This window comes from Drosophila gunungcola (genome assembly GCF_025200985.1).
Source record: "Drosophila gunungcola strain Sukarami chromosome 3L unlocalized genomic scaffold, Dgunungcola_SK_2 000003F, whole genome shotgun sequence".
Classification (NCBI taxonomy): domain Eukaryota; kingdom Metazoa; phylum Arthropoda; class Insecta; order Diptera; family Drosophilidae; genus Drosophila; species Drosophila gunungcola.
In genome coordinates this window covers 3982288-4006657 of record NW_026453179.1, presented here as the reverse complement: position 1 = coordinate 4006657, position 24370 = coordinate 3982288, and the positions used below count along the sequence as shown (strand labels likewise).

Sequence of the window (24370 nt, the reverse complement as noted above, 5' to 3'; positions counted from 1 at the left end):
CGGCGTTCTCCGGATCGATCCGCTTGCCTGGTCTCGGGAGTTCATCTAACAGCGGGAAGAGCCGTCCCAAAACCGCCTAGCACTTCCTGCCAATCCCTGTGGCAAGGTCCCCCCACACCCACTCCCAGTCCCAGTCGCAGTTCGACACCCACACCCACACCCAACTCCACCCACCGCATTGCAAATCATTTTCGAAATGCAGCGACGCACGCTAGAAATGAGCTCGTTTGAAATTCAAACATTTTCACTTACCCACCTCTTTTCCGCAGATTTTCCACCGCTTTTCCGTCCGAACCCCCCCTCTTGAACTCACTTATTCATTGGTGCGTGTTGGCAAATGCCAAACATTTTTAGATGCGACTGCCAACTGAAGCTTGTAAATACTTTGGAGTTGTGCAAAAGTGGAGAAAAGATTTGCTGCCATCTCAGTTCGTATTCGCGGTATTCACTGATGTTGATGTTGTTGCTCTTGCCCAGTATTTGCTGTATGCGCCTTTTGCCAGCTGCGATTGGCATTTCAGCAGCAATGGGGCTGAGTTCGAGAAACAGGCGAAAAGCGGAGTTCCCGAAGGGGAAATGCGAACGGGAAACAATTTTAATGCATTTTTAATTAATTTTTTGCCGCGCCAATGAGCTAAAGGGCGGAAAGGGGGCGTGGTGATTCGCGAAAGACAAAGTTGCCAAAGTTGCAAAGACCGGAACATTTTCCTAAGTTATTTCATTTTACCGACTCGTGAGACAGAAAACAAAAGTGCAAACTTTATGTGTTGGGAACATTTTAAAATTTAAAAAATTGATTATTTCCATTAAGGGATAATAATTTTATTGTTCACAATAATTTTGTGTGATTGTTTACTTTTTAATTTTTTTTCTGTTCAAACTAGAGCGAAATATTTTTAATGTACACCTAATTATTGGTCTTTTTATTTTTTTGATAATTAGCCCATAAAACAAATATATTAAACACGCTACACAAGGATTATTCTTTATTTCATGTGTGTTATGAAGGAGGGTTCCAAAGATCCCAAAAAAATTAGTAGGTGGTTTATTTCTGTGGCAGTTCACGTTTGTTCTTAATTACACTTAAATAAATACTTTGGTAAACAAATTCCACTATTTTGTTCTAATTTTTCCTCTAAATTTTACATCTCTTGGTTGCTCTTAAATATCACTTAATTAAAAGCTATCGGTATCAAAAGGGCAATAAATTAAATTGAAACAAGAATTTATAAAATTAACTAACTTACAAGTCAACCGGATTTTTTAAGCACCGCAAATATCATTGGAATGCCTGCCTCTTTAGTTGATTACCCAATTATTAACCATCACATGGACATTCAAACTCATCTTAACCCGCTTCTTAAGTACATCCTCACCGCAAATGCTTGCCGGCAATCGTAAAAATCAAGCGACCATCTGAAGCTCCTTCTAACTATCCATCCGTTCGAGAAACACTCACCCTAATTGAGCCATCAATTAATTAGTCAGGCGGGGCATACGCATTTGAAGGAATAGTGGAAATTATCAATTTCAGGCGGCTCCCAGAAGTGGGCATTAAAAATTATTAAGCTTCAGGTCGTAAAAAGCGGTTCTCGGGTCTTATCATAAAAGATAACAAACCGCTGGCAGGTCGTAAACGAGTCGAATGTGGAAGCTGGAAAGTGGAACGCAGTTGGGCCACTGCCACTTGTGATCCACAAACAATGTCCGTGTGAATGGAAGGAAACTGGTTGCTGCTGTCGCTGGTGTTGCTGGTGTGTCTGTTGCTGTTGCTGGTGTGTCTGTTGCTGTTGCTGGTGTGTATGTTGCCCATTGCTGCCAGCTGAATGCCTGGTCGGGCCTGGCTCTCTGGCCTGGCCTGGCCTATTGAATGTGCATCAAAATTTATGTGGCCTTTTTTAGTCGTTTGCGTTGAGTCAGCGGAAGCGAACGTCGTGGTCGGAGCAGCACCAACATCGCAGCAGTCACATCAGCAGCATTCGTCGTGTGTGTTGCCGTCGTGCTGTGTTGCTAGTTTCGGTTGAATATCGCAAATACAAAGAGACAGGTTGCCAGGCGGATTAAAGTTGCAGCCTATTTCGTAACAGTTAAAAAGTGTGTGTGTGCATAACTTAATTCATTGCGAAACAAGTGTTCACAGAAAAATAAATTCAAACAAGCCAGCAACATTTGTGCTCCGAAATATATGGAAATTAATTGATTTACGCCTGTGACCTTTGAAAGCGATCGGCACACCTGTTGCTGGAGTTGACTCCTTGCCCGTAAAGTAATATTCATAAGGTAATTATATAATTATGCAATTATCCCAATCTAAGCGGCCGAGTTAGTTGTCGGAAATTAATCAACTCGTGGGCAGGCATACATAAATATGCAAATTAAATTGAGGAAGCCGGAGATTGTTACACATTGCTGGTCAGCTGAAGGAGAACATGTTCTGCGGTTGCCTTATTTCCCGTGTTCTTTTCTTGGCCAAGCGTGAGAATATTCGCTGGGCATTAATTAGCCGGAGAAATCAACAGAAAGCCATCGGCTGTGGTTGTGGGACTTCTTTGGTTAGTGGCTTGCATGTGATTGTGGAAAGCTAATTGCTGGTGATCGTAAAGGAAACAAACACGCTATTTTTCGCGACTGTGGGGGAGGGAGAATCAATTGGGAGGTATTTCGCTTAAATATTCGCTTAGAACACACAGACCCAGGTGTGAGCCTTAAAGTGCCCGTGAACGGCATAAATCACACCCCTGCTCCTTTCTCTGCATCCTAGCCATGTTGCACAGCGTGGCATTAAACACAGACCCACTCCATAGACTCATTAAGGTTTTAATTTACAAGTTTAACTCGAGATTTAAACACCGAGATTTATATGCGTGCCGCGAGAGGCAATAATCAACGGCAACAGCCCGCAATCACGTACAGCAACATACGAACCCACCGGCAACAACATGCGCCAATGTCCACCTACGCAGATTGCTTAAACAAACCCTCCCTCAATGAGGAGGCCCGTGTCGGAGTTGTGTCGGTGGGTAATCGAATATGCAGCTCATGGGGAGAAACCTTAACTTTAAGACAAAACATGACAACAGCAACAACAAGCTGCAACAGCAACGCAAACAACTGCACCAGAGATGAAGATTTGCGCTAACAAAAAGACCTTCAAATCAATTAGGAAATTCAATGGGGGATTTTGGCTTCAAAGGAAAATAATGCTGAAAACGAACGAAATTTGAAATACACTTTGGTGGAAAGCAGAAAACCTCCTTTTAAGTAGGCAGAAAAAGAACTATTGATCCTTGAAATGGCTAGTATATGGTAATTTTACATTAATCAATCATATTTCTTTTGTTACATTGCAATTATAGTAGCAAAATAGATTGTAACATCATATAGATGTGTATTCTTGGAAAACTTGTAGACCAATATTGAAAAGGATACATGTTTTCTGTTCTTTAAAAGCTTCCAAGCTCTTTTTAAAAATTCATTTACCCCGAGTAAGGGTAGGAAATAAACCTAAATTACAACGTTGATTAAGCTTGCACCAAATGGGGTTTGGCTTCATCCTGATCTTACACAACAGCAACTGCAGCACGCACCTGCAACCTGCATCAGCCGCCAATCATTCGAGGATGCGGCCAACAAACGACGACAGCAACTGCATGGGACTAGAGCAACACGTGCATGTGATTTGGAAGACAAAAACCGTTCTAATTTCTCAACTGTCAGCTGAGAGAGGTCTCCACTTGTCCCCCGGCAACTAGCAACGAGCAACTAGCAACTTGCAACTTGCAACCCCAACTCGTTAGCTGGCTGTTGCCATAGCAATTATGCAGCTGGGCCTCACAAAAGAAGGTCGACGTTGCTGTTGCTGTTGCTGTTGCTTTTTCTGTTGCTGGTGTTCCGGCTCTTTGGCTCTGGCTCATGTCTTCATTTTGGACTTTTTGCTGCAAGTACACATGTTGCTGGCGTGCTTGAGCAGCAGCAACAACAGCAAGAACAGCAGCAACAACAGCAACAGCAACGGCAACAGCAGCAACGCTTTTTGTTTGTTTGTTTGTTTGCATTGGCCAGCACTTTTGGCCTTTGGCGCTGGGATGTTAACCCTAAACCTGGCTGCCTTTATTAAGCCACCGCGACCAAGTCACTTGCTCCGCACCACCGGCAAAACAACTGCAATCTGGGCGCTTTTTTAATAGTTTTTAGCCGCAAACACGTTTTTTCTCCGGCCCTCTGGTGTTGACGTCGCCTTTGGTTTTCCATCGTTTACCTCCGCTTTTCCCTCGCCACCACCTCTAATTTGCACCGCTTTAATTTTTCCTTTTTATTTGCAACACTTGTCGTTTAAATGCAGCAACAGCAGCGGCAGCAACAGCATCAGCAGCAAAGTGTGGCCAATAAATTAAACGAAGCCAAAAAAAGACACAACGAGCAGAAATATCATCAAAAGCCCAGGTTGCTGGGCAAATTATCTATGTGTGGCTGCCAGAGGTTCTCAGCCCGAAGACTTCGGTTGCCTAGTTCCCCAGTTCCCCGGATCTTCAGATCCAGCTCCCCAGTCCCCAAGACTCTTAGGTTCCGTGCACAATCGCAACAAATGGCATTTTTATTGATATTTCGGTCGGTTCGCTTGGCAGCCGCATGTTGAAATATGCGCGCCACCTGTTGATTTTGTTTTTCGATTGCAGGAGGAGTAGGTGAACCTACAGCCGTACCCTCCTATTTTTATACATATATACAGGTATTCAGGTATATGTGTAGGATCGGTGGCTGGCGGGGCTGCTCGTGATTTGCGCTGCAAATTAAAAGCGAGGGCGATGCATATAAATAGCAATTTGGACAGGCGAATTAAGGTAAACGACTGCGGCACCAACAAATCTCGCAAATACCAACGATGGAGGTGGAGGAACAGAGCTCGGATCGTCGAGTTGTCTTGTCACATAATGGAGTGGAATTATATCAACGGCGTGACTTTAATTTTCAACAAATTAAACTGAGGTGGGCTGGAATTCCGAGCCAGTCGACAGGCAATCAAGTAACTCAAACAGAAGAATAATTTAAAAAAGGTAGTTAAGAAAAAGCGGGGAAAAATAAACAAGCTTTTTTTCTTGGGGTATTTATGTATAAATTAAATAAAAGTTTATATTTTGTTAATACCTAGAACTATACAAAACCCAACTAAAAACCTATTAAGTACCATTTAACGGCCTTATTATCTAAATGAACTATTTTAACAGCTATAAAAGAGTGTAAGTTATTCCTGAAATAAACGTAAATTAATTCCCTGAATTCAACACTAAAGCAACCGCTATACAGTTCAACTGAATTATCAAAGTGTTAACCCAACTGGCAACTAAGTAAATTCCAGGTTTATCAGCTGCTGCTCGCCCACTCGAAAGTAACTTTATCAGACGACCTGCATCCAATTAAAGGTTTTTCCGAGTATTTAGTGAATTGCATTTTCGTTTGCTCTAATAAGATAAGCCGAGGAAATGCAACTCCAACTCGGCCCAATCTAAAGTCTTGGCTATTGACAGAGCGACGACGATGACGACAGGTAGAGATCTAGATAAAGCGCCTGATAAGCAGCAAATTTGACAGCCATAAAGCAAATAACAACCGACCGACGGACAGTTAAAAGATATAGCGATATAGCGACATAGCTATACAGCGCAGTGGGAACTCAAATTACACTGCACCGAGGGAGAGGTCTGTGAAAATTAATGAAACCAGTTTGGAGCATTTTTTATTGTTCGCCTGTCGTTTAATTAAAAGACAATCAAAGTCGGGACCGCAGCTGGATAGTTGGGTAGCTGGAACAAAGGCGAAATGGAAACGAATATCCAGCGGATGCCAAGAGTTCATCAAATTCAGGAGCAACATCAAAACCGGCAAGATTCCAACTGCAAGTTTCGTGATCCCAGATCCCAGATCTCCGATCCCCAATACTCAATACCCAATACCCGTACTCTTAAGTCTTCAGTGTCCAAAACCCAAAAACACAGGGGGAGCGGATGAGAGAATGAGAACCTGCTCCGGGATTCTTTATCGACATGTTTATGCGTTCGTTTGCCCCCGAACGAGAAGTCCGACAAATGTATAAATATTTACACGAAATATTTACGATTAGAAGCGCTGGCAGCGGGACAACCGCAGTATCGCCGCCTTTTAATGAAATGCTAACGATATTCATTGGAAAAATCACAAGCGTAACGAGGCCGGGAGGAAAAACCGCAGATGCCAGCCAGATCCAGAGTTTACAATTTCAGTTTCGGAGCCGTTTGGTTGCAACAAAGGAAAATTATGTAAATGTTGGGAAATTGTTTTGGCCTCAACCCGGCAATTTTCACCGAGCATTTTCGGCAAATCAATTTCAATTGCCTGGCCATCGCCCGTAGGCGTTACGCCCGAATGTTTCATGGGGGCGTGGCAGGCCATGGCCTATAATAATAATTGTATAAATTGAAGCTGCAATTGAATCGAGGCCAGGCTGAGGATGAAAAGCCGGGCAGGTGTAAGTTGGCCAAGTGGAAGCGCTTCGGTTTCGGTTTCCATAATGAAAATGCCACTTTGTTGCCAGCAGGCAGCCTGCGGTTATTGCGTTATTGCCAGGCTATAAATGGGAGCCGGCCCCAAAATGCAATTCCGTTTTGGCTTTAAGCCAAAGACGAGCTGAATCCTTCAGATTTCCATGGCATACCTATAATTAAAGCAAATGTGTTTTATGATTGGACCCGTATCAGGGTTAAGTACGAAGGCTCATTTGCATGCCGTGCAATGCGGCAATCGTGCAATTATCCCATCGCCAGTCATAAACGACCACACAGCGGATCTCGGCAGCTCATCACCGGCATCCTCCCAAGGCCCCGCCCCCTCCCTTAAGCTCCTCATGGCCATTGCCGTAATAACTGTAACTCTTCATCAAAATAATGTAATTATCCAAATTGTTTTCCTCGAAATTTGTTTACATCATTTCAGTAGTTCGTTCCGCGAGTGGGCAAAAAAAAATGCAAGACAGCAAAACGATATCGAAAACCAGTTATTTCTAGCTGCAAACTGAATACTCTTTATTCCTCATTATTTAAATAAAATTAAGGCAATAAAGCATTAAAATGGATCGTAACTTTTTACATACAGATTTTATCTACGATTTTAGTTTTTTTTATAAATAAACGTTACGCCAACTATAATAATAATTAAAGAACAAAGAAGAGAAATAGTTAAAGGATTTAAAGAGATTGTTTACAATGTGTGTAGGATTACAATGTGTAGAAATTTAATAATTAAAAATTGTTGTATAAAACGTTTAACGTTTTTTGTGTGTACAACATTATCTTGAATTTTACAGGAGAAAGTATTTTATTTAATGTAATCAGTTGTTAACTATATGTTTTTTATTTAACCATTGGAATGTTTTCCAGCAAAAGAGATCCAAATTTAACTAAATGTCTAGATGAGTTTTTTATTGAAATTTTCTACTATGAGAATCCCTTACTTTTTGTTTTTTGAACATCGAACAACTCTTTTTCAGCGTATTCTAAAAATTTCCATCTCATCTTCAGCACGCAAAGCGGTTCCCGTAAAGAGACACTTGAAGAGGGGCTAACATATACTAGTAAACAAAAACCAACATACACACTCACACACAAGATACTGGTGAAGAAACAGCAGCTCTGCTTTGGCTTTGCACTTTTCCAAACCGACGCTTCAGCAACAATTTCATTATAGCGCCAGCAGCAACATTATCATCATGCAACTCCAGTCCAACACATCATTTGCATGCACAACACTCCACCCCCCCTATTCGATGCCCCTCACGTGTGGCATAATCTTCATTATCATTAAAGCGGAGCACAGGAAAGCACTGCTAAACTGTTTAACGTTTTCCCCTTTTTACCCATTTTTTTCGAAGCTTCCGCTTTTGCTTTTTATCCCTTTTCTGGGCTAAGTATTTGGCAGGACCTGAATATATGTGCATATATGTTTGGCATAATCCGCTTGGGAAGTTGCATTTTAATTGCATTCCACGCTTCGCTTTTTTCCCTCGCTCAGCATAATAAAATATTTTTTTTTCTACGCGGGTTAAACACCTCAAGCTGTCACTGAAAAGTGGCATTTCCCGCTGCATGGAGAATTGAGCCGGAAAAGCTCTTGAGTTTCGAGTGCATTTGAAGTGTCTGCTGCCGTTTCCAAAGAGATCCAATCGATTGAACTCTTAGAGATCCATTTGCCCATCACTTTGCGGTCTAATTGCTTTGAACAATTTTCGGATTCTTGTTGCTGCCACTTTGGGTAGTAGCATATCCCATTTTCCATGCAGAGTTTTCACCCAGAATTTACCCAACCCCTTGGAAGCGCCGCTAAATTGCCCGCTGTCAGCGACGAGCGGCATGTCAACAACAATAATAATTGTAATAACCAGCCCGGCGACGAGTATGAGGGTATGAGCCATGTATACTATACACGGTCGACCATTAAGGCCATGTTCTGCTGGCAACAGTCTGACAGGCCAAGTTAGCAGAGGGTCGCCACTTGAGAGGTGGGGCAAGTGGGGCAGGTGAGGCAATCAAGGCACAAAACTTTGCTGCCAACGATTTACTTTGCGAATCGTCGTGTGGGGCGCCGTTGGCCGTGGTCTCGTCTCAGTTTAAACTGGATATTGTCCGCCAAGAATAGAGCCCAAAAGTGGGCAGAACATTTCGAGGGCGGGTGACTGTGGGAGTGTTGCAAACTGTGGGGTCATAAACTGCGGGCTTCGTTGCCAGACTGCAGGAATATTAAACAGGAAAGCGTTGGCCAAAAGATCAAGAAGTATAAAATTAGCCAAAAACTTGTTAAGGAAAGTGTTCATTAAACCTGAAATAGTAATTCTCAAACCTAAGCGGTTCTTATAACTTTAAGATTTGTATCCAAGTAAATAAATATTTTGGTTTTTAAGAAGAACTTTCGCATTTGAAAAACAACAAAAAACGGTCCATAGTCAGTTATAAATATTTTAATTTGTCATTGAATAAATAGCTTAAGTATCTTATAACTGAATGAAATAATTTAGCTGTTCCTTAACTTATTTTATTTTTACTTGAAATAGTCAAACTCCTTTTCATTTTACCATTCCTTTCATATTGTTTTGCTCAATGTTAAATTTAAACTCGATAAATTTGCTTCCACTTAACCCAGTTAGTGTGATCGATCCAGAGATACAATATGAGTAGCGAGAATCGACCGAAAATTGCCCGACTTGATTAGCAATTCCAATTAGAAGTTTTCTCATTTCTGACAGGCTGAGCGACAGGCATGGCATTTGCCCCCTTTCCCCTCAGCCCCTGGCTATCGTGGCAGCCAATCATCATTATGATGTTCATCTGGCATGCACAATAAAAATAAACAGATCATAAATAATATATGAATTCAATTCATATCTAAAAGGATTTGCGGTTAAGACGCCGCCACGCACAAATATGGCGAGGAAAACGAGTTTTCTTTCGAGGATGATGGGCGGGGGTTAAGGGGCTTACAGAATCCAGCCAAAGAGATCGCGTAGATGCAACCAAAAAAAAAAAAAAAACAACAAAGCAAAGAAAATAAAAGAAAACAAGAAAAACACGTAAAGCGGCGAGGTGAACTCACTTTTTACCCCCTGTTCGTCTGCCAGCGATTTCCCAATGCCGGTTGTGAATTTTCTGGCCGGCTGCGAATGTTTCATGGCCAAGTTAACAGGCGCACAGAGTCGAGAGCAGTCAGTCGAGCGATCTAGCCAAGCCGAAAGAAGAAAAAAATGGTAGACCGGAATGAAAACCATCATTAAGCTGTGTTTGCGGCAACATGCAACATGCAACTAGCAACCAGCCACCAGACACCACTAAAGTTCAAGTTCAAAGCCACGCACCAACGAGTTATTGTTTCTCGACAAGATTCTTTCCACTTATTACACAAGTCATCAGTCGTCGTCGTCATTTTTATTCTCATTCTCATTCCCATCCTGGCCCCGTCATCATCTGGGCTGTCATCTTTGACATTAGCTGGGATCTGGCCATATCCCTCTTAGCTCTCAGCTCTTAACTCTTTCTGCCCGTCTTAACGGTCCAAATTGCAGAAGGCGTTGCCGCATCATTATCAACAGATTGTGTGCACTGAGCACCGGCTACCGTATCCTGTCCTGTCCGGGACCCAATTCCATCTCACCGGAAAGCGACGCGGCATTCCAAAAAAAAAAAAAAATGTATAAAAAAGAATACAAAAAGGGGAAAGAAATCCAGGGAAGACCCCCTCTTGACGGCACTAATTGTTAATTAATGGAATGCAGGCGTGCCTCGAGCCTGCCCCTGGCATTTCGGTCTTTCGACTTGCCTGGAAATTATTGCCACACTTTGTCGGGGCTGCAAATCATGTTTTTGGGGTTCAGATAGCATAATTCCCTGCTATCTGCAGAGCGGAGAATTTTTTATCTTTGTTTACTCTCTCAACACTGAATAATTAAAAATATTTAAAAATTCTGGGGGAAAATAAAACATTATTTATGAAAACAAGCACTTATATACATTTACCACACACTTATTATCCTGATGGCAACATTTTAAAAAATTTCTAAAATTAGTTTTCATGAGGCTTAGAGGCTTAAACATAATTCAGTAAAAACCCCAAATCAATTGCAAATGTAGAAAATTCTCCCTGATCTTCTATTGAACTGTATCAATTTTAGTTTTTCGAAGTCACTTCAGGCAAGGAAAGGAGGATGCATTCCTAAAAAGGCAGCCAAACATATTTCATTTTCGCAGTCAACGAGGCAAAAGTTTTTCAATATGCCCGGAAAATGCATCACCTTTCGACTGCTGGGAAACTGTGTCATCAGACTGGCATAACTTTTATTGAACTGTCGCCTGGGAGGGTGTTACAACTATCTTTCCGTCTCTCTATATTTATATAGTTCTGGGGATGGAGGGGGGTAAAAGGTTGGGAAGCCCAAAGGTGACAAGTGCCGAGTCAAAAGCCTTTCGCCTTTCACCTGCAGTCCCCTCGCCTTCCACTTATCCCCCCATCCACTTGTGGAACAGCTGACTTTGGCGTATTCGGATTCAGTTTCCTTGGGGTCTCATGAGTCGAAATTGGACTTCAAGTCGGACTTTGAGCGGAGAATGGTTTTCTCCCGTGGCTTTTTGGTATTTGCACGACACAATCATTAAATAGCCATGGCCAAGTGCTGACAACCACAAGTACGGCAAAAACAAAAACAACAAATTACAAGCTCACATTGTCAGAGTTGCACTTTAGGCGACATAAATTTTATGTACGTCGCCGCGACAGAGTAAACAAAAAATAAAACAAAAAGAAGATCGCTTAAGGAAAGCCGAATCTCTAAATACTCTTTACAAAAAATATTCCCATTTTTATATGTTTTAATAATTTTTCAATCATGCTGTCAACGATTTTTCTATCTCATTTTTTTCAAAAGTTTAGTATTATTATTCTTGGTTTTAATTAAGCAAGTTGACTTTACTTTGTGGGAAGTTTACTTTGCAAGCTGACACTAATTTTTAGTTGTTGTCTTTTAATATAAATTAAAATGAATATTAAAGCCCTAAAAGAAAAAAAAAAGTTTCCTATAAATTACAACCTCCTGATCATAGTTTTATCCATCTTGGTGAGGGTATGAAAAAGAAGCCAAAGTCGGTCTCAAAGCAGCAGCAACAACAACAGCAACAACAGTGGCAGCCAGGAGGTGTCAATGTACAATTGCAGCAACAACAACAATGGCCATGGCAACAAGGAGCTGGCACAACAAAGAACCCATTGTTGTTGTTGTGCTTTTTGTTGCTGCTGTTGCAGCTTTGTTGCTGTTGCTGGTGTCGCCGTTGATGTTGCTGTTGCACATGCCAAATGCGGACAGAGACACGACGCCAAGGAGCCCGTCGCACAGGCTTAAAGCTCCTCTTAGAGCTGGACACTGAGAAAAATAAAAATCTAAAAGTAACTTTTGAATTTCATTCTGATATACACAACAGAAATTATTAAATTATTATTGATAAATATATTTACTTATAATTTTTGTTTAATATTTAAAAAAAGTATTATACCAAATTGTTTTAGACTTTGATTCTTTTTTTTTTTATTGCTGTCTAATGTTTTTGCGATCGAGGGTCTAAGATTGGGTGACTTTTTTTTTTTAGTTAAGAAGAGAGAAGCCAATCCGTAACTTTTAATTATAAGGAAAGTAACATTTTCAGTGCAGTTTCTGGTCCTCCTTTCCCTTAAAAGGCTACAAAGCATTTCTCACTGTTCTATTGACGCACGCACCGATCGTCTTGGAATGTTGCCGCCGTTGTCGCCATCGCAGCGGCTTGTGTAATTACGCGAGTCGCATTAGCACAACAAATCGACCCCACAGAGCTGAATTTAATTAGTGGCTCAGCCACTTCGAAGACGATGGCAAACATGTCAGTCGAAATTGTTGGCATAATTCATAATTGAACTGCATTCGTGGCTGCCACACGCTCACATCCTCGGCCTCATCCTCGGTATCTTTGCCAATTTGGAGCCCCAACTTCGTTGGTTTTGATGGCTACATAAATTTTGGGATATGTTGTGGCGCCCAACGTGGGGCCGTAGTTAGTGTTTGTCGTGCCTGGTATGCAATGTACCGCAGCCCCTTTCGCCTTGGCTTTTAGCTCTTTAAACTGCCGATTTTATACCCTAACGGAAGGGGCTATGCTGCATTTGCTAGAAGCGAAGTTGGCAGAGAACATGTGGCTCAAAGCCTGACTTTCAATCATATCCTTGAGTAAACATTTCATAATCATCGTTAGCTTTTGTAATGATTGTTTTCTATTATCTAAAAGTCATTAATATTCAATTTCTAGCTAGTGAGTATAACAAAAATACCTTTCTAAAATAACCCAACAATAAATTGCTATATCCCAAACACTAACGTTTAACAAGAATATTTTTTTCCTTGAAAATAACGGGCTAAAAGATCATTCAAAACGTCACAAGCTGAGAACAGATTTTTGTACTTTGTGCTTGCTGCCATTTTTAAGAGTCTTTTAAAAATTGTAGTCCCCTGTTCACTGGGCGCACCTACAACATTTGAGGTTGTATAAGTGGCAGTCCCGTTATTTCTCGCTCTAAGGAGTTGTTTACCGAGTATTCCATTACCACAATTCACATGTCGGCCCAAAGCCCACCCAGGTTATTGTTTCCGCGAGTGTATCTATATCTGTATCTGTATCTGTATCTGCGACTGTGTTTTAGCCGGGTTCAAAGACTGTTGACATTCGTTGGTTATTGTTATTGCGATTGTTGCGGCAACCACATCCGTTTTAGTTGCATGTTGCAGGCCATTGATTGACGTAAGCGCTTTAAAGACTTTGTCAAACGGGGTCCATAAAGAACCGACTCTGGCGGCGACTCTGGAGTGCAATTTGCCAAAGGGATTGGGTTCTGCACCGAAAAATATGAACAAGCCAAATGGGGAACCGAGGACTGAGAAAAAGTCCAGGCGGCAGACATGAGACACCAACACTTCATATGACAATCAAACTTTGTCTGCAGCGAAAGCCAAGGGGAAAAAAACTATTCCGAACGATTTAACAATGAATTCTGCAACAAAATCTCCATGAAAATAGATATAAACGGAGACAGAGGCAGGGCGAAAGAAGTAATGGCGGGAAGTAGCATATAACCATAATATCAATTTCAATAAACTAACAAGCAAATGTACGGGATGTGAGCGGAAGCGGACTAACGCAGTCCGGAGTATATATAAACTTATGGAGCGCACGGAGGATGTGGATATAAAGGTTGTCATATGGCAACAGACACACAGACAGGTGCCATAAAGGTAAATTTCAATTCCCAGCAAGCAAAAGAATAACAGACTGGAGTTAAGAATATTCAAAAGATAGGGGATGTGAAAACAAAGTGACAATAAGAGCTGCCAAAACTCTAACCAAAAGGTGTTGAAATGCTTACCAGATGATAACAATCGATTTGAATACTTCTTAAAATAAATCTGAAAAGGGTTACAAATTTGATTGCAAATGAAACTAGCATGTTTCCAATATTTTTAAAAATAGGAATGCAAAAATAAAAAACTTAAGCCCTTTGTAAATAAAACGCACAAAAAGTTGAACTTAAGCTTTAGCATTTCTAAAAAAGCAGACTAGCATAAACTTCTCTAGCGTCTTTGCAGTTCCAGTTTCCTTGAATAGATAAAAATACCTTTGCTTACCCACAACAAACAGCAATAACACGCAAACTTTTTGTGAAATTTATTGAGCCAAACTTTAACTTGATTTGAGACAAAGTAAAAAACACAGGACTAAGTTGCTGGCTCTTGCTTTATCCCAACGAAGTAAGTAAGTTCTCAGTCGAAAGACGCTAAATTGTGTGCTATGCAAAATGTTGTCACTCCGCAGCTTGCAGATATTTGAAGCTTATTATCCTTGTAGCTACAACATGTGGATGCGTTTGCTGTATGACAAGTCAAATTAACATGTGCGACACAGTCTCACTCACTTTGCCATCCAAAAGGAATCCGAGTTGCAGTTCTTGTTGTCATTCGACACTTTGCAAAACTTTGCTCGGGGTGCCGGCAAATGTCAGGACATTTGTGACTCCTCATCCTTGGCCAAATTAATGCCCGGCCAGCATGGCGTATACTTGTTAAATGCAGAGCAGCATCACAGAGCATCTAAGAACATCTCAACAACTGTCGACACTTGCGCCTTGCTGCAGCTTTTATTACACCACCCCAGTGATTTTTCACCTCCTTTTGCCTTCCCCTCAATGTTGCAAGTTCTTTTGTTGCACAACACCCATTGTTCATTGCTTGAATGTGGGTAAAGTGGTGCAGCACAGGCTGGAGAATAATAAAAACTGATGCAGGACGAGACCTTCGGGGCAAAGTTAAGGCCTCCTTTGGTCTATTCAGATTTCTTTGCTCCGATTCAACCTTAACCCACATTCGGTTTCAATTATCAGGCACTCCACCGGAAACCAGAAAAACCACTGCCGAAAAAGCTTTAAAAATTAATATACGGAAAATCTTGAAACAATTTGCAAACTAATAGCAAAAGGCTTAAAATCGCATTAAAAGTTTCGCCCAAGAACCATCGGTACAGGCCACAGGCACCCAAACACGCATATAGTATATAGTTTTATATGTTAAGAGAGATTCAATGAGCAGCCAGTTGTGGGCACAAAGTTTGCAGTCAGAAAGGCTTAAAGCCTTTTGAAAGTGGCAGCAGCTTAAAGCAAAAACTTTTAGCTCAAGGCGAAAAATGTTGCACTGGAAAAATAAGTCAAGAAATCATCAAGGATGCCATTAGCATAAGGTCCAGAAGTGACCGAAGTTCATGGCCTCAAGAGTGGCAAAAAGTTTCGTCGGTTTTTTCGAAAGGGTTGCTTCAACTTTTAACAAGCTCTTTACATTTCTGGTGCTTCACGCTGAAAAAAAGAACCAAATAAATGAACTGATTGGCATTTTTTTTGTAAACTTAAATATTTAAATCTGTAGCTAGGCCGCCTACAAAACAAGTTAAATTGCGAAACATTTTTGGTTTCATTTCACAATATTTTAATAAATATTTCAAGATGAATTTTATTTGGGTTTTTTAATGATTATTTGCAAAAGCTTGGAATGTTTTTTAAGCAATGTTTTGCTTCGTCTTTGAAGATTGATTCATCATCTAAATAAATAATTTAGGATAATGACTATAATTCGTTTACTTAATAAAGAGTTCTAAGAATATTTCTAAAAGCCTTGAATGTACCATTAATTTTTTTATAATTATTTTTAGAGATGCGTTGCACATTTAAAGAAATAACAAACTAATAGAGGATAACTCCAGTATTGATGACCATGCAGGATATACGCCTACGCCTGGAACCGCAGCACAGTACAGCCACGTTTATATCCGCTCCCTCAGCCTCGTCGTCCCCCTCCCAAACAGCTGAGACCACGCTGATAGAGACTGCTGAGAAGTCGCCATCCAGGTGAGCAAAAAATAATACTCCCTTAAGCTTCATCTCAAAGTTTCCGCCCCCTTAATCCTTGGGCTCATTTGTTAACCGCAGTGAAGCAGCTGCTGGAACAGTGACAACGACATCGCCGCAGCGTTATTTCCATCATTCATCATCCGCCATCCGCCCATCCGCATCCGCAGCCTCAGCCCCGCCAGCAGCAGCATCCGCACAGCCACTTCGCATCCGCACCTTCAGCGACGTCCGGTGGAGCAGCTGCAACTGCTGCATAGCCACCACGATGTCCAGGAGCTTGCCGGGCAGGAGCATCTACATCCACATCCACATCCGCATCCGCACTCCAGCTCCCATCCGCATCCGCACCATCTGCGCTCGCCCAGCTCCGAGGAGGATAACTCGCCCACTGAAATGAATAATTGCCGTCGTTTGGTTGATAAACCGCCGCTGGTAAGTCCTGCAAGGCTTCACTGTAAAAAAAACGCCGCCCTTTTTTTAGCAAACTAAAAAAAAAACATTTTTAAAAAGTATATCTCTTCCCAACAGACCTTCGTTTAAAAAATTAATTATTTATTAATTTTTTATTCACAAATGTCAGATTTTTGAATCAATTTTTTATAGTTTAGTTTAAGCCTAGATATTATCTAGAAAATTAAAATAGGTCCTTAAAACATAAACATTATTTTTTTAAAGAAATTTAAAGGTAAAAAGGACTTGCAATTAAAAGTAAATAATTCTGTTAAATTTTAATTTGAACTAAGTACTAAAATCATCACTTAAGTTTTGGTAAAGTGTTCTATTCCCCGATTTTTTTTAAATGATCTCCTTTTCTCTTACCTTTCTTTTAACCATTCTGCTTGTTAATATTAACTATTAGCCAAGGTATTGAAATAGTAGATGAATGTAGCGAAGGCAGTTGAGGGAGCAATCATCTTTTGCATTGTTGCCAGGTTCCTTTGAAGCCTATTTCTCATTGCTTGCAAATTACTTTGCACAAAGCATAAATCTGCTTACGCTGATGATTTGCGAGGAAACAGGAGGGGAATAAGGAATTACCCATTGGAGCATCGGCTGGGGATGCACTCAATGCAAAAGCAATGCCAGGTAGCGCCAGAAAAGAAACAACTCAATTCAAGACAACATCGACAAAATTTAAAAAGAGGAAATTGCTTAAAATAAGTGGAAATCCTTCGGCTGGGGATTAAGTATACTTCACTTGCACTTGATGTTACCTATCCTAAGGCGGTTTTATTTTTTATTTTTATCTGAAAAATTCTGTTTAGTTAACTTTAAGTCACTTGGTTCAAATTGCCTGCTTGAATCGAATTCAAAAGCAATTGTGTCTAGAGTATGTACTCCACTTGGAAAGTGTTTTCGCCACTAAACCTACAGCCGAAAAAGAGTTCATTAAATTAATTTGCACAAATGCAAATTTGCGACTAACGGCACTTTGGCACGCGCCACTAACAAAGGTGCACTAACTGCACACAACTAAAATGGAACTAAAATCAGAGCACACTGACAGAAATATAAAATGTACAGTGGAAAGTAAATAATATGAATCTAGAAATTTGAACCTGCTAATAATATTGTTCTGCACATTAAAATCACTAACTATATTTATTACACTCATATTAAAATATATGAACTGCTAATTAAAACTTAAGGGATTCGAATTCTATTTTATAGCTGAAATCTTAAAAATGACTTTTCAAGTTATTTAAATTTGAGATAATTTACCATTAACTACATGAGAACAAGCCAACTCTAAACATTAATGAACAATTAAATGAATTACTATATATTATCCTTAAGTTAAGTAAGTAGGTAAAATCCACAAACATAATAATTTCTTCTGTTGGCAGCAACTCAAACCAAGTCCATATTATCAATTAAAACTTGCAGCTAAAAAAGTTTTATAGCAATGCGTTTAATGCTTCCCATTTTCCTGTAGTGCAGTTTGAAGTTCGAAAATAGGAGACCTGCGGAACAATGCAGCATGACTGGGAAATGGCAGGCAAATGCCGTTAACTTACTGACTTTATGACACATAAATCGCAGCAACAGCGCCAAATGCATCCGACAGCCAGTTGCCGTTGTCCCGTGTTTTTAGGCCTAGGGAATGGAATCCTTGCCAAAGGACAATGGGAGAACTTTTCTCTGGCGCCGCCTGAAAGTAGGCAACGTGAAAACTTTTCTACAGATAACAAGGCAAGCAGAATGCGAGAAAATCAAATGGCAGCGGGAGAACTGCTGCTTAGACACGTCTATTCTGCCATTGTCTGTGGAAAATACCTTGGAAAATCCAGTCACCCCCCACCTCCCACTCCCCCTCCCTCTCCTGCAGCTTTGCTGCATTCCTTACAGTCGGGATTTGTCTACCAGTTGTGCGAATCCCCCGGGCTGTATTGCATAATGCGTTGGTCCCTTCCGATGCCATTAGCATAATGGGGGCATTAGGTTGGCACGACGCTCTGATTGCATACTTAACGACAGCCAAGTGCTGCCAATGCGCCAATTTAATTAGCTGCAATTGAAAGAGCTCCCAAATCATCGGCTCCTCAATCCGCAGTACTTTAACTCAAATTCGAGTCAAGTAAATCGCCTTTCATCTCCATAAAATCAACATAATTATCGCAAATTACGAGGAAATAACCAAGTCCAATTTACGTTTAGGCTGCTAATTACGCAACGTAATGGGAAACAATTTAAGCGGCCAAAAAGGAAAACCCAAAGGCAGTATGCGCCAACGCCAGAAACTTTTCATTCACGTTTCAACTCATTTCAAAGTAATTTGCCGCAGAAGCCAACGTCTGATGGGTGGGCGTAGTAGTGCGGCCAACGGGGGGCGTGGCAAGCCCTGTTTAACATTTTATTGGTAACCAAAAATTTTACACATCAATCTCGGTTGTTTTCGGGGGTGGGTGAAAAGTGCTAAAGTTCGAAGTAGGAGGTACGCGGCTGTGGTTCTGCCTGTGAAAGCTAAATTGTGTTTGATGTTTGTTGGATTTTACCGATGGGGTATAGGAATATATCGGAGTTTGAGGTGAGGTGGAGTTGCCACAAATCCCTGAACAACTGCACCTGCCCCGATACTGGTCAGACAACAGAAGTCCCGAATATGCCATTATAGCAATGCAAAAACTTTGCCAAATTGGCAGACAACATGCAACATGCAAAATGGAACGACTAGCAGTTGGCACACTGAAAAAAGTCTCTCAAACAAGGGCACAAATTAAAACAGCTATGAAAAACAAAAAAAAAAATTTAATTTTTATAAAGTATCCCAACTTTACATAATAAATCAAGTTTATTAATTATTTAATGTAAGACAATCTTTATATTGTCATTTCTGCAACTTATTTTACCTTATGTTTTTAATGTTTCTTTAAGCAATTTATTTAAATAAAAGAACCTGTCTTGATTTAAACTTTTTTAAATTTAATTTATTTTTAGAGAAAACTGTCTACTGCATTCCGATTATAATCAATAGTTCACATTTAAATATAAGATTTAGAAAACTTGTGCTAAGAAATCTAAAAACATTAATGTTTTTCAAAAAGGTTTACAAAGTTGAAGTCAATATCAGCTAAAGCTTAACATTAGAAAACATTTATATGTAATACAGAATATTAAAAAAAAAACAAATACTTTTGTTTTAGTTATCTATCTGACTAAAAAGTATTTCTCTCTGTGCATTGCAATCCGTCCACAGGTGAAGCGCCTGACCATGGGTATCGGACTGCTGCGGGGCACCGAGGACAGTCGCCCGCTGGTGCACAGCACATGCGGCTCCTCCCTAACCTCCGGATCCGGGTGCGGGTCCACTCAGACCATCTCCGACGGCTATGTGAACGAGGCCATCTGCGAGCCGGACAAGTACGTGGCCAGCAAGTTCGGCGACTCCTGCCGCCAGTCACTTTCCGCGCTGGAGAGTGCCACGCAGCGATTGCAAGTGGAACTGCCCGCCAGCAACAAGAAGTATCTAAGGGAGACCTGCAGTGGTAGGTGCATTGGCATTGATTTCATTAATTATAATTATTAATTATAATTATATTAAAAATCATCTCACATCTCAAATAGTATTATAAGTGCTATATTCGATTTCCCAATTTTTTGCAGCCAACTCCAGTCCGAAACTGTTTCCTCCCCATGGTCCTTTACGCCTGGATAATCTCAGCCTGTCTGAGCAGCAGGAGCTAAAGGGCGCTGCCTGGTTTCAGGCGGGGATTCCTCGGGAAATATCCCTAGAGGTTTTATCCCGACAGAGTCCGGGTGCGTTTCTGGTGCGCCAGAGCAGCACAAAGCCGGGCTGTTTTGCCCTCTCCCTTCGAGTGCCGCCTCCATCGCCTCGGGTGGCCCACTACCTAATCCTGAGAACGCAAAGGGGCTACAAAATTAAGGTGAGCAGTCCGATCGATATGTTTTAATCATTTTGATCATTGTTTATGTTTGTTAAGTTAAAATAAAAATTAATTTGGCTCAAAAAAAATAATAAGACCTAGGTACTGAAATACTTTTTGCTTTAAATTAAAAATACTCAATATATTATTCATCTGTGTTTTATTTAAATAATTTTATTAGCTGTTTTTTTCATATTAATAATTAATATCATATTAATACCCTCCTTGTTCCTTTTCCTTTCAGGGTTTCACCAAGGAGTTCAGCTCACTAAAGGCGCTGATCACGCACCACTCGGTGATGCCGGAGCTACTGCCAGTGCCGCTGACCCTGCCACGCCCCCCCAATGCCCGATCGCAGCGGCAGGCCGTTTATGGGGGCGGCAGCGGGAACGGTGGAGCGGACTTCGAGATGTACGGCTCGCTCAACGACTTTCGCAAAATGATGGCCGATTTGAATGTGTGACCACTGGGCGCACTTAATTAATTAAGTAATTATGTCACGTTGATTGAATTAAGCTGCCCGGCTTGTCACATTGTCCGGGTCGAGACAGGATAACAATCTGTTTAATTTGCGTAATTGGCTGTGCTGACGACGGTTGACGTGGCTACCGACAAATAGGGTCCATGTGTATTCCGGCTGGCGATGGCCCACCTGTATGCCCTGTCCGCCAGGTGCTACAAAAAGTGCACAAATTTTTATTAAAATTGATAATAAAATCAGGTACGTAGGCGGTGGGGGGAGGCGGCTGCTGTGGTTGCAAGGGGGCGTGGTGTGCACACAAATATGCAATTCGCTCAAATCATTTTTGCGAAACTGATTAAAAAAGTGCAAAAACATGCAATATGTATACGCAAACAGACATCAAGTGATTATTATTTTTCGCGTTTTTATCACTTTTATTCGTTATGTATGGTTTTGCTGAGTGGCAGGTGCAGCAGACAGACAGGTCTGAATGGGGCAGTCGGATTAAATGTTAATGTTTGGGCAGGGACATCGAGAGGCGGCTGCCGGGATTTGGAGTGCTGCAGCGGAATGGGTACAATGGATTCTGTTTGTGGTGCATTTGATGCACTCATAATGCAGAGAACTAGCTAGATAGACTTATAATATGAACTTAATAGTTTATCAATTATATTGTAACCCTATGTATTTTGTGTAATAAATTTAATGAAAACTTCTTAAGAAATTATTTTATTATTGTGTTTTACTAATTGCATATATGCAATACATAAAACCATTAGTTGGTATTGGCTGAATTATATATTAAAGCGATTATGTTTTATTTTTAGAAACAAGTAAACAAATTTAAATTTTTCGCCGTTTATCGATTGCGTTACTTCATTATTTTGATATTTTAGCAAACTATCGGTTGGCTTACTCGCTATTCTGTGTTGAAACCCCGCTAATACGGTTGTTAACTTTACTGTTTCTGATACTATTCGGTGAGATAAAAGTTTCGACTTTTAGATGCCTAGCTTTGATGGACATAATACCTATCATATGCTAAATAGTACAAATTTAAAAAAGATTTTATTATAAGTGTAAATTTAACTGAAAATAAGAAATACATTATTAATTAAAGTTATTTTGTGTTTTGCCTGCTGATTTATTTAAATATTCTATTTCAACCATAAGAAACTACTGTTTAATTTTTGTTCGATACAATTTTTAATATATTTTGGTATTAACTTGGCAGATTTTTATGAACTTTGTGGGTTAGAGTAAATATAATTTTATTTGCGACGTTTATAAATCATTGATAAAAATAAAAGTCCTTGATATTAATTTTTACTTATCTCTGAGGCGTACTGTACTATTTGTAACCTGACTGTTATCGATAGTTGACGCGGTAATCGTGCGCCCAATTGCCACCTCTAGCACCAGCTGCCACCGCTTCCCGCGCATTTTCGTCGCCCAGGTAAGCCGAAATCAATTTCGCTGCGTTCCTGTGTTTTCACTCGTCCATAAACTTCCGCAGCAACACCATCCAGACAACGTGGAATTCCCGCAGAAGCAGAGACCGGCATTATTTCCATTGTGAGTGCAAGAAAACCGGCATCATCTGCGGCGTCCCTAACCTTATATATTATATACACATTTTTTGCAGTTTCGGACACAAAAAATTGTGAAAATACCAGTAAAAATGCCGCGCAGAAAGGCCCTGACGAACAACAACAATGCCGGCGAGTCGGAGGAACATCCTCCCAAGGCAAAAGCGCGGCAGGGTCGCCTTTCATCTGGACCTGCCCCATCGGAGGACTATTGTGGGCACTGTGCTGGTCTGCGGCAACGGGGATGTGGGCCAACTGGGCCTCGGCGAGGACATCCTGGAGCGCAAGCGTCTTAGTCCGGTGGCGGGAATCCCGGATCCCGTAGACATCTCCGCTGGCGGCATGCACAACCTGGTGCTGACCAAATCGGGGGACATCTACTCCTTCGGCTGCAACGATGAGGGCGCCCTGGGTCGCGACACCAGCGAGGATGGCAGCGAATCCACGCCAGGACTGATCGATTTGCCCGGCAAGGCTTTGTGCATTTCGGCGGGAGATTCGCATTCTGCTTGTCTGCTGGAGGATGGACGCGTCTTCGCTTGGGGCTCGTTCCGGGACTCCCATGGCAACATGGGCCTCACCATCGACGGGAACAAGCGTACGCCCATCGATCTGATGGAGGGCACTGTCTGCTGCAGCATCGCCTCGGGCTCCGATCACCTGGTCATCCTGACCACGGCCGGGAAGGTCTTCACCGTGGGCTGTGCCGAACAAGGACAGTTGGGCCGGCTCTCAGAGCGTTCCATCTCGGGAGAGGGTAAGTTGGGTAGTAACTATAACCTTAAGCATCAAAATTAAAACATTTTGCTGTCCCCCAGGTCGTCGTGGCAAGCGCGACTTGCTGCGGCCCACCCAGCTCATCATCGCGCGGGCCAAACGCTTCGAAGCCATCTGGGCCACCAACTACTGCACATTCATGCGCGAATCGCAGACGCAGATCACGTGGGCCACCGGACTAAATAACTTCAAGCAGTTGGCCCACGAGACGAAGGGCAAAGAGTTCGCAGTGACGCCCATCAAGACGGAACTCAAGGATATCCTACAGATTTCCGGCGGTCAGCATCACACTGTGGTCCTGACCACAGACCTCAAGTGTTCGGTGGTGGGTCGTCCGGAGTACGGGCGCCTTGGTCTGGGCGATGTCAAGGATGTTGTGGAGAAGCCGACGCTTGTGACGAAGCTGAGTGACAAGATCGTGGCTGTGGGCTGCGGCGAAGTCTGTTCCTATGCCGTTTCCGAGGATGGCAAACTGTATTCCTGGGGCTCCGGCGTCAACAATCAACTGGGCGTTGGCGATGGAGACGACGAGCTCGAGCCAGTAGTGGTGGCGAGCAAGAACACGCAGAACAAGCGGATGCTGCTCGCATCTGGCGGTGGCCAGCATGCCCTTTTCCTCGTGGAGGCGGATAAACAGGAGCAAAAGGAGAATATACCGGCTAAGGCGTCCGGCAGCAGCAGCAGCAAAAAGGACAAGACACCGCCGCAGAACGATGCTGATAAGGAGGCCGAACAGGAGGCAACTCCAGCTCCTCCTTCCAAGAAGGCGAAGCCATCCGGCAGCAGCAGCAGCACTAAAAAGGACAAGACTCCGCCGCAGGATGATGCCGAGATGGAGGCCGAAGGGGAACCGACTCCCAAAAAGGCGGAGAAAGCCAAGAAGCCGACAGCCAAACGAGGCGGAAAAAAGACATAGGATTAAGTATAAGTGCGATAACTTTCCTCCCAATTTGTTTTTCGTCACATTAAGTTTACAAACCCGTACGCTTACCTTACGCTTAAGGAATGTTTATTCTTGGTCCGGATTCGTAATATAGACAGTTCGGCGGTTTTGCTTATTACTAGTCTGCCTAACGATGAAACCCTTTTTTCTTAACCCAACTGAATGTTTATAAATTACACTCGTTTAAAGTACGAAACCGCAGTAAATTTGTATTTGAACGCAAAATGAAACT

The 24370-nt window shown here is 41.8% G+C and overlaps 2 protein-coding genes across 2 annotated transcripts; both read left to right on the top strand.

The window, feature by feature from the left end:
• The first annotated feature begins 1768 nt into the window (after window positions 1-1768).
• Window positions 1769-21524, top strand: LOC128258558 (EGFR adapter protein). Its single transcript, XM_052990221.1, is given in 8 exon segments — window positions 1769-2280; window positions 15783-15978; window positions 16060-16114; window positions 16116-16184; window positions 16186-16413; window positions 19679-19967; window positions 20086-20366; window positions 20611-21524. Coding segments are annotated over 7 exon segments (1281 nt in total). The 5' UTR covers window positions 1769-2280; window positions 15783-15838; the 3' UTR covers window positions 20830-21524.
• A 667-nt stretch (window positions 21525-22191) lies between these two features.
• On the top strand, window positions 22192-24368 carry LOC128258895 (regulator of chromosome condensation). The gene is given in 5 exon segments (XM_052990874.1): window positions 22192-22285; window positions 22346-22404; window positions 22475-22579; window positions 22581-23175; window positions 23237-24368. Coding segments are annotated over 3 exon segments (1539 nt in total). The 5' UTR covers window positions 22192-22285; window positions 22346-22404; window positions 22475-22510; the 3' UTR covers window positions 24112-24368.
• The last annotated feature ends 2 nt before the right edge of the window (window positions 24369-24370 follow it).